General features: G+C 35.4%; 2 protein-coding genes across 2 annotated transcripts; both read left to right on the forward strand.

The window, feature by feature from the left end:
* Window positions 1-1370: 1370 nt before the first annotated feature.
* Window positions 1371-10108, forward strand: LOC118750532. Its single transcript, XM_036485245.1, has 4 exons — window positions 1371-1696; window positions 1730-2085; window positions 9694-10005; window positions 10070-10108. Exons 1-4 carry the CDS (start codon window positions 1399-1401, stop codon window positions 10106-10108), a joined length of 1005 nt encoding a protein of 334 aa, XP_036341138.1. The 5' UTR covers window positions 1371-1398.
* A 12-nt stretch (window positions 10109-10120) lies between these two features.
* LOC118750533 (syntaxin-5-like) lies at window positions 10121-10944 on the forward strand. Its single transcript, XM_036485246.1, has 2 exons — window positions 10121-10173; window positions 10235-10944. The coding sequence occupies exon 2, from the start codon at window positions 10297-10299 to the stop codon at window positions 10942-10944; it is 648 nt and encodes a 215-aa protein (XP_036341139.1). The 5' UTR covers window positions 10121-10173; window positions 10235-10296.
* Window positions 10945-11360: the final 416 nt, after the last annotated feature.

The raw sequence follows: 11360 nt of genomic DNA on the forward strand, positions 1-11360 counted from the left end.
TTTATAAACAGGGCACGAAAATAAACTATATAGTACGTTACTATTTCGTTTCCTTTATTACTTCAACAGTTCGGTGCAATACGAAAACAAAACGGCTGAGTTCACTTTGGCGGTAGTACACTACAGTAGTTTAGTAGTTACAGACGAAACAACAAACGAAATGAATCGTGCAGAGAAAAATATATGTATGTATGTACATGTAGTGATACACATTACTTGTTAAACACTTGTTCTTAAAATACTTTGAATTATGAAAATATCTTGTTACATTTATTTATGTACGATCAATTTTGAGTTGAAAATTTTTATATTCATTTATTCAGTTTTCAATATTCAATAAAATAAAACCTGGAAAATTTGTTAAACTTAAAAAAACGAAAATTAAATATTTTTTAATATACCTAAAATTGGCGATCCTGCCAGGAGCAATTTTTAACAAAGATAAAATTTAGAAACGTGAAAATCGCTTTCGAGGACATTTGTCGAAATTGAATTCGACAACGGCTACAATAACAAAAGCAACCACAAATTATTACAACTCTTACGAACGCGATACGGCGCGTCCAACAACATTTTTGAAAACAATAACGACGACGAATAGACGCGGCGATTTTATTGTATTGCATTAAGATTGCAAAGAATTTTTGCATTGCATCTAGTTAGTGAATACATATGAAAACGTCGCTTGTGAACGCGTCCGATTTCGACTACTCCAGTCGCCCCGTGTACGAGGGCGAATAACGTCGCACACTTCAGCAATACGAGCAGTCTCAGCTGCAAAGCAGCATCAGGAGCGATTGCAAGCAGAGCAAGACGACGGGCAACAGCTCCATCAGCAGCAACAGCAACAGCAAGAAGAACAGGAACGAGAACGAGAGCAGCAACCACGCAAACATCAATCGCCATTTGTGCAGCAACATCATTATCAACAACAATATTTGCGTCAGCATCGTTACCACGACGACAATCAGTCACAACAGAGGCAACAAAAGCAACATAAGCAGATATCACGACAACAACGCCAACAGGAAAGTTCTGCCGTTGTCACATCGACAATTGTCTATTATCATCCATCCTCATCGCGTTTAAAGCACTCGCCAAGTAGTTTTGCTGACGCTGAACAACAACAACAAGTACAAAATATCAACAAATGTCACAGAAACAGCAGTCGCAATTATAGTCGGCCGTATAGAAGCAGCAACAGCCACCAACATCTGTAACCTTAACAACAACCACAAAACACCCAGTCTTTAAACCGTCACCAATCAAAACATCTAAATAGATAAGTTTATGTTAGCGTAGTTTAGTTGTGTTAAATTTTACACTTAGACAATTTTATTTTATTTTTTTTTTTAAATACAAAGAACAGTTTATTTTTTTTGTAAACCTTCTTCCAATATGTTGCGTTCTCCTCAAGAAAAAGGTGCTGGGGATAGACTTGGTAGGTCTCTGATTGATATTGAAGATCCCTGTGAGGTGTCACAAGATAATATACGTAATCCGTATGACAGGTCTGAAATTTGTGCTATTTCGGTAAAATTACCACAATTTTGGTCTAACTGTCCTGAAGCATGGTTCGTACATGCCGAGATGCAATTTGCTACAAAGGGAATTAGTAGGGATTCGACCAAGTACGAGTTCGTTATAACTGCCTTGCCTCAAGAAGTTATTGCGAATGTACTTGATGTTATACAAAATCCACCTCAGACTGAGACTTATGAAAATTTAAAAAAAGTTCTCATTGACCGACATTCTTTAAGCGAGCAGAGAAGACTTGATAAAATTTTGTCAGATACTGAGATAGGGGATCGCAGACCTTCCGAGTATTATAGGACCCTTGGTCAGTTAGCGGGTAGCACTATAGACCCGATTTTCTTAAAAAATATTTGGTTGAGGAAACTACCTAAAAGTTTGTATGTTGCATTAACCAGCGCTAATTTAAATAATATTAATGATCTCTTGCAACTCGCAGATAAAATTTGGGAAATTACCAGTGGTAGTGAAATTTGTGCTGTTAAAAGTAAAGTACTTACTTCTTCAAACAATTTTGATGACTTAGGGAAAATTGTGGAAGATTTAGCGAAGGTTACGACGAAAATGTGTGAAAGTTTTAATCGTTTGCAGTTGGACATTAATGAGATTAAAACGCAAATATATGATAGACCATCACGATCAAGAAGGAGGTATTTTAGTAATAATAAAAATTCCCAGTCACGTAGTAAGTCTCAATCTAAAAATTGGGTCTGTCGGTACCATTTCCGTTTTGGTAGTAAAGCACGTAAGTGTGAAGAACCGTGTGCCTTTAAAAGAAATAATTCTGACTCGACAAACTAGGACATGCTGTTGTTGCAGCGACTAACAATGGCAATTTGAAATTTTCAACACGTCGCTTATTTGTATTAGACAAAGAAAGTAAGCTTAAATTTTTAATAGACAGTGGTGCCGAAATTTCAGTTCTTCCTTCCTCCAAATTCAAAATACACAAACGATCTTCCGACATTATTTTAACTGCTGCAAATGGTAGTATGATTTCGACCTATGGAAAGAAATTATTAAATGTTAATTTGGGACTTCGTCGGGAATTTCCGTTTGTATTTCTTATTGCTGACATTTCTAAACCCATCATAGGGGCAGATTTTTTAGGGAAGTATGGACTCTTAATAGATATACAAAATAAGAGGTTAATAGATCCCTTAACTAACTTGTCTGTCGACGCAATATCTGCGTTTTGTAATATCTCTTTGCCAAAAATATTTCCGGTTGAAAACCAATATACAAAGCTTATAAAGAATTTTCCTTCATTAATTTCTGAACCTGATTATAACAAAAAAGTTGAGCATTCGACAGTTCATCATATCATAACAAATGGAGTTTTACCATTCTGTAGCCCGAGACGCTTAGATCCAATCAAATACAAAATAGCAAAGGCTGAATTCGATTTTTTACTGAAATCCGGGATATGTCGTCCATCTAAATCCCACAGAGCATCGCCACTGCACCTGGTACCTAAAACAGACGCAACTGACTGGCGTCCTTGTGGCGACTACCGAAGAGTTAACTTGATCACGATACCCGACCGATATCCGTTACCACACATTCACGATTTACATATTGAATTTCAAAATAAGAAAATATTTTCAAAAATAGATTTAGTTAGGGCGTACCACCAGATACCAGTTGCAGAGGAAGATATCCATAAGACCGCTATAACCACACCATTTGGAATGTTCGAATTCGTCAGGATGCCTTTTGGCTTACGAAATTCAGCACAAACATTTCAAAGATTCATAAATGAGGTGTTACACGATTTAGATTTTACTTTTGTTTATCTGGACGATATATTGATAGCTAGCAAAGACGAAGTAGAACATTTAAAGCATTTAAATATGCTATTCCAGCGTTTAGATAAGTACGGAATATTAAGCCATCTAAATGCATTTTCGGAGCAGAAAAGATCAGTTTCCTAGGGTATAACATATCATCCGAGGGTATACAACCATCAGAGGAAAAAGTCCGATCTATTCTTGATTTCGGTCAACCAATAACTATCAAACAAATGCAGAAGTTTGTAGGAATGGTGAACTTCTATCATAGGTATATACCAAAACTTGCCGCAATGCTTGACCCAATATATAGTATGATAACAAAAGCATCGAAGAGCAAAGATAAAGTGGACTGATGAATCAGTATATGCATTTAAGCAAGTTAAAGAGAGTTTTGCTAGGAAAACACTGTTAACGCATTTCAACAGTAATGCAATTCTGTCTATTGCTGTAGATGCATCGAGTAGAGCTATTGGGGGTGTTCTACAACAGGAAGTTAAACATTCTAAGGAACCGCTTGCATTCTTTTCAAAGAAACTAAGCCCGTCTGAATGTAAATATAGTACTTTTGATAGAGAATTACGTGCTGTTTATTTAACTATTAAGCATTTCAGGCATTGGTTAGAAGGTAGATCTTTTGCAGTATATACAGATCACAAGCCGCTTACATTTGCTATGAACTCAAAAGCTGAGAGAAGCCCAAGGCAAACCAGACAGTTAGAATTCATATCTCAATTTACTAGTGATATTAAATACATAAAAGGAGATTTAAATTGTGTTGCAGACGCATTATCGAGGATTCCTGAAGTTACAGCATTAGAAGCTACTTACCTGAACTTACGAAGATTATTTGATGAACAAAACAAAGATGAAGAAATTAAATTATTAGTATATGATCAAAATTGTAGACATAGACTAGAGTTAATAGCAATACCCTCTTTAAATATTCAAATTTGGTGTGAAACGTCACTTAGTTCAACAAGGCCATATGTCCCGCAAATGTTACGAAAATTAGTTTTTGAGAAATTACATAATATAGCTCATGTAGGTGTTAAAGCAACACGTCGGTTGATCACAAGTAGATATTTTTGGCCAGGGATGAACAAAACTATAAATCAGTGGACAAAAGAATGTGTTAACTGTCAAAAATGTAAAACTTATAGACATACAAAATCTCAAGTTTCGAAAATACCAATTCCAAAAGGACGTTTTGAGCACATACATTTGGATATCGTTGGACCTCTTCCCTTATCACACGATTTTAAATTTATTTTAACTATTATCGATAGAACTTCCCGTTGGCCAGAAGCATATCCACTTCGAAATATTTCGGCGGAAAATGTTGCAGAAACTTTCTTCCGCGAATTTGTTTCACGTTTTGGAGTTCCACTGACAATTACAACAGATCAGGGCACACAGTTTACTTCTCAGATTTTTACTGAACTAACAAAGCTTTTAGGAAGTCATAAGATTACAACCACTGCCTACCATCCGCAAGCTAACGGAATGGTCGAACGTTTTCACAGGCAACTAAAGGCATCAATTATGGCTAGTGGAAACGCAAGCAGATGGTATGAGGAGTTACCTATAGTATTGTTGGGTTTGCGATCATCCTACAAAGAAGACATTCACGCTACAGCAGCGGAGATGTTATACGGCGAAAATTTAAGGCTTCCTTCGCAAATGGTAGTTCGGTCTGAAACAAAATTTGATTCATCTGATGTACTGAATAAATTAAAGCAAAATCTCAAAAATTATGAATCGAAAGTATGTCATCATAAAGATTCACTTGTTTATATTCCAAAAGATTTATATAATTGCAAATTTGTTTTAGTAAGAATTGATAGGAAAAGAACTGGTTTACAGGAACCATATGAAGGACCGTTCGAGGTTATAGAAAAGACACCGAAGTGGTTCAAAATTAATTATCACAACAAATTAGTAAATATTTCTATAGACAGAGTTAAGCCTGCATTTCTAGATGGAAGTAAACTTAGTTCATCCAGCAAGACGAAGCGAGTTACTTTTAATTTGTTAGATATGAAAGTTTTTGGAAGAGGGGAGTAGTGTAGTGATACACATTACTTGTTAAACACTTGTTCTTAAAATACTTTGAATTATGAAAATATCTTGTTACATTTATTTATGTACGATCAATTTTGAGTTGAAAATTTTTATATTCATTTATTCAGTTTTCAATATTCAATAAAATAAAACCTGGAAAATTTGTTAAACTTAAAAAAACGAAAATTAAATATTTTTTAATATACCTAAATACACATATGCAATAACTAAACACAAAACGAATGGCAGCAATGAATAAAAAAAAATAAAAATGTTTTTTAATTGAATTGGATATGAAAATTTATAGAAAAAAATATTTTTCACGTAATTGCATACATATAAAACGTACCCTATGGTACAACTGTCAAACGAAAAGCAAACGTTTCTCGTTGGGGAAAATGACAGTGAATCTTACAATTTGTTTCTGACTATGTACAAAACTGTACAAAACCACAAATGATATGGTGATCGATGAGCAAATGGGAATTGTTTTGTACAGTTTATTTTCGTACTCTGTTTATAAATCGATTAAACTTCAATTGCATTTATATATGCATACGTACAAAGCATAATGTTCCATGACGCAAAACTACAAAATATACAAATACAAAAATATCTCCATGCCCATACAGTTTGTATGGATCGTCCATACGAAAAGTTATCGAAACGCATCGCTAGAGCAATCAGCGCATCAGAAACAAAGTTGATGCTTCGTGTGTTATTGGTTAACATTGGTGTTTTAAAAATGGAAAATTCAGAAAAATTGTTCATTGCTATATTGAATATTTAAAATATGCAATGTATATAGTTGCAATATGTCGCAACTCTGCATATACAAACAGTTTGAATACCGCAGTATCATGATTCAATAATACAAGGTTCGATAAACTGACAGTTGTCTCTCTCGCACCGCTCCCTTGGCAGTGGCAGAGTGTTGCTTCTTTGCAAATTTCCTTGGAAAAAGTGTAGCTTTTCTGTGAAATAGAAGTATAAGCTTTTGTGCAATATGTTTATTTGTATATGCATATGAAGCACATTTAACTGATGAAAACATAAATTGTTTTTAAATTGGATGTTTACATAAATCCAATAGTAGTTTTATTTTATTTTTGAGTCCTTTTGCATTTTTTATACAGCTAAATAGCACATAAATTACGTAATTCACGTAGATGTTTAATATTTCGTTCCATATTTCGTTTAAACTGCCAGATTTCCTGCAAATACATTAGAATTTACAAAAGGAATTTCACTACTAATTGCCTACTTTGCGTACTTTTCTACTACCATTTTCTCAACAAGGGATTGCATTCTCCCCTTTTCTCTGCCCTTCGTAAATGCAACCTTTTGCAAGGGAGTGTCAAACCGTGGCTGTCAATAATTATCTAACCTTGTGTTATTGAATCATGCCGCAGTATAACAATATTCAAACATTGTATTAATACGTTTTCAAGAATGATAGAATACAAGATTGCGCCGCCCTGTGCGTTGACATTTGAGTACCACAAGTAAACAAAGAATAGAGCGAAAAGAAGAACGAGTTGAAACTGCCAAAACATTTCATCTTACAGCGAAAAACGTGTTTTAATTTTGCTAAATGCGAAAATATTGCATATTTACCTAATCTATTAGAGAATAGGTAACATTTTAGTGCACTCCATTGCCTTGCAATTGAGGCTGCTTCAGCAAACGTTTTGGTGCAGAAAACTTCGGCAGCATCTCAGCGGGATTGATTAGCTAACTTGCTAATGGATTCTGCTGGGAGCAGAAGCAAAATCATTGTGAGGAAATGCTGTTAATGGCATAATAAAGAAACATTTCGAGAACGGTTTTGCTGTGTCCTATGTACACAAAATGCAGCGATTCGTCCCAGCGCTACACTTGCACCTACGCATCTGGCATCTTGATGGCTGTCGCAATTTAACACACAGCTCTTCATTTTATTAGTTTTTACGCAGTCTTCAACTCAAAAATCACTCACAAATTGCAAATTAACACAATTTAAACTGATTTTTCACTTATAATTCAAATTTATCTTTCGCTGTTTTGTAAACAAAGGTTTATTTACAAATTACCACAACTGTCAAAATCGGCAAAACCAAAGTAGCGGTACCACTGACGGCGCCACCTTTGTTCGCTGCACCGTGATACGTTTTGGAAGTCAGCCTAACTTAGATATTGAATTTGAACAGTGACAGTGATTTGACGTATGCAGTGATTTTGACGTCTTGTGGAAGAAATGAGAGAATACCGTAACAAAAGAACTATAATAACTGAAAAAACGCTGATGTGTATGTCTCTCTTTATTTTTAGTTTTAAGCGCGAAATGCATATTATAATACAACGTTCACATCTGACATTTTGTTCAAAATTAATTGTCATAACTATTGTCAGGACGCCTACGCCACGGAGACAATTATCAGCGTTTTTGACAACTAATACGTATGTCTTTATTGTCTTAACAGCATTGTCTAATGTAATCGCGCCGTAATTGCCGTCCCTAAATTGGCGCATTAAGCGCCAAACAACTGTCAAAAATCCTCATGAACGTACAATTTCTATGGAGCATATAACGCGGCGCTAGCGTCGAGCAAATGAAATTTTAATTTTGGACAGGGCATTACGTGTTGAAGTTGGATGCAGAAGACGGAAAGAAAGAGAAAGAACAAAAAGTGAAAAACGTCAAAAATTACATAGCGTTGATTTGGGGATAGCGCGCGCTGACACTCGTTGACAATGGAAAACGCAACGCTTAGCGCTCCAATTTAGCGATGCCAGTAATGCCCGTATGATACTACGTTTTTTCTTGTATTTCGAGTGTATTTTACACTGTATGTTGAAAGAGAGAGAAAGTTATATACGATTTCAGTACTTGTGTAAGGGAGTAAGCTATATACCAAAAAATAAACGAAAAACTGACGAAAAACAAACTAGATTGTTAAAAACAGTCCGGCCAACTTGTATTTCGTTAGGTTTTTTGACAGATGGCTGTATTTCGTTCGTTTTTCTCACACAGCTGTTTGCATTTTGCCAGACGAGTTATTTTCTTAGCATAAACAATATGGAAATACAATTAAATTAAATACGTTATTGTCTTGCCACTTTAGTTTAATTTTTTAATGTTACAAAACCGTTTTACGCAAATTTTAATTTCGTTTATTTGAATCTCGGTAAGGATATGTAGAAACTCAGCTGTTTTCACACAAAATTTGTTTCTCTCTAACACATTGCCGAATTGTTTTTGTACTATGACTTTCGTTAGTTTTTTGGTTTGTATTTCAAATGAAAAATACAAGGAAAAAAACGTAATAGGAGCGTTCGTTATCTCCCGGAAATAGTCAGAAAAAGTCCGAAGTAGTCAGATTTAGTCCAAAAAGCGTTCCTTAACTCGGAAATGACAGCTAAAATGAGAGAGCAACACCCAGTGAGAGTGACTCTCATCAGTCCGAAGTAGCCAGATTTAGTCAGAAGAATTTTTTCTGGCAAAATCCTGAAAAGTGTCAAACTCAACTAAATTTAAATTAACGGAAATTAAATATGCAAAAAGTAAGAACAATCTAAAAAGTAAAAACAGTGAATTGAAATTGGAAGGAGGCAAAAAATAATTGATATAGTAAGTGTTTATTGTGCTTGTGCTTGTGTGAATGTGTTTTGTACATACATTTAAATTCTTATTTGACGTTAGCTTTGTTGTTGCCATTGTTTGGACTAAAAATTTGGTTTTTTGCGTTCCTTTACTTTTCCTGTTATTCTCTTTTAGTGAGCGCATTTTGCTTACGCTCTGGCATTTTGACACTTTTCAGATTTTAGTCCAAAAAGATAAGGAATGAACCCAAGAATGATAGAATACAAGATTGCGCCAATCGAGCTGAGAGCAACTGGCCGTGACGTCAAAAAATACCAGAATGAGAGAGCAAAGACGAATTCAATAAGAAAAAGAAGAAAAATCGAACAGCTGGGGCGAAATTGAAAGGTTTGTTTACAAAGTGCATAATAAATCGCGGATTTACGGAATTATTTAATTTTAAATGGTAAATTGGTTGTTTAAAAGTAGAGAATGTGTACTTCTTAAATGCAATGCAAATCGCTGAAAGTGTTAAAACACTGCAATCATTATAATGATTTGCATTTTTTCAGTAATTGAACAAATACCAGCGGGCCGCCAGTGGGTCAGTTGCTGGTAACAATTTGCAGAACGATTCCGCGGTGATCGTTGCATCGTCGTCAATTAGTGAAATCAGTAAGCAAGCTTTTAAAATAAAGGAAAACCTCCTACTCCGCTATACATATAATTACTTTCATTATTTAGCTACTTTTCCGGCAGCCGCAACAAACGGTGGCCCAAGCCTGCAAATTGTTGCCAGCAACTGACCCGCTAGCTGCCCAGTGGCATTTGTTCAACTACTCAAAAATGCACTTTGTAAACAAACCTTTTGGGTGTTGGCCACATCAAGCGGCCGATGTTGAACATCAGGTCAAAGAAAAGTCAAATGAGTTGGAAATGGCGCAGCTTATCATACGCCAGCTGTCGGATAAGGCCAATGTAAACCAAGGCCGCAATCGGATAGAGACCTCGATGCAGACGCAATTTATGTACGAGCAACAGATTAGAGACTTACAAGTAAGTTAGAAGTAGAAGTGCATTTGAAGACGCTTACATTATTATGTTTACGCATTTCTTACAGGCTATGGTGAAACAATTGACGTATGAAAGGAATTTATGATGGTAACAAATATATTGGCAAAAACATAGCAAGTGCATATGCCAAGTTGGAAAAATTGACAATGCGTGAGTATAAAATGAATAGGTGTTCTTAATTATAAATATTACTTTACCTCTTCTTTTGCAGTGGCTAAAAAGAAGAGTCTTTTTGATGATCGACCGCAATAGATTCAAGAATTGACTTACATCATGGTGTATGCGTTACAATCTAAATTAGCCAGCATGGGCACCGACTTCAAACAGATACTAGAAGTGCGTATAAAAAATCTCAAACAACAAAAAGCGCGTCGGGATCAATTCGGGCAGTCACCAATTGCTGCTAGCACTGTTCGCTCGAGTACAGTGAAACAGGGCTCCTTGCTGTTAAGCGAAGAGAATACGGCCGTAAGCATTGACATGGCCGCAAGTGATACAACACCATTGCTGGGTGCAGTCGGAGGTAGTGGAATACAGACGCAGCAGCAGATTGCATTATATGATGACTCCGATAGTTACGTGCAACAGCGGGCTGAGACTATGCAGAACATTGAATCGACTATTGTCGAGCTAGGCGGTATATTTCAACAATCAGCAGATATGGTTAAGGAGCAAGAGGAGACTGTGGAGCGTATCGATACAAACATACAAGATGCCGAATTGAACATAGAAGCGGCGCATGGTGAAATATTGATGTACTTCCAAACTGATGATAAAAATCTTCGCAGTACTGATATTCTTTTTCATATTCTTCGTAGTAGTCCTTATATAATAACGAATATGTTTGTGACACGGCAAGATTTTAAAAAGTTCAGATGCGCGGTCTTAAAGTTGTGGGTTTTTAAATACATAAATATATAATATCCTATTCATATACATACATATAAAAACACTAATGTAATAATGAAATTAAGTCTTATATGCCACGTGAAACACGATAGCTTTTAGAAGCAGTCACGTAGGGTTAGACAATAATAAAATTACTTCACTTAGTTTCACTTTTTTTTCAAAATATTCTATAAAAAGTAGAGATGATCCTGTGTAATAAAACGAGAACCGATTTATGTAATCATAAATATATAAAGAAAAGTTTAAGACTAAATAAAATAGAAATTGTTATTGGCAATAAGTACATGTGCTTGTTTATTAATAATTCAAATATTATGTTCAAACAAATTTAAGTGAAAGGTATGCAATTTCAAGAAAAAAGCAATTGCTTAGTTTTTATGCATACGGCTTAACATTTCCGGTAGGAAGCAGAAGGTCAGTATGTATAA

Source organism: Rhagoletis pomonella, unplaced genomic scaffold (assembly GCF_013731165.1).
Source record: "Rhagoletis pomonella isolate Grant_MI unplaced genomic scaffold, Rhpom_1.0 Rhpom_scaffold_00290, whole genome shotgun sequence".
Lineage (NCBI taxonomy): Eukaryota > Metazoa > Arthropoda > Insecta > Diptera > Tephritidae > Rhagoletis > Rhagoletis pomonella.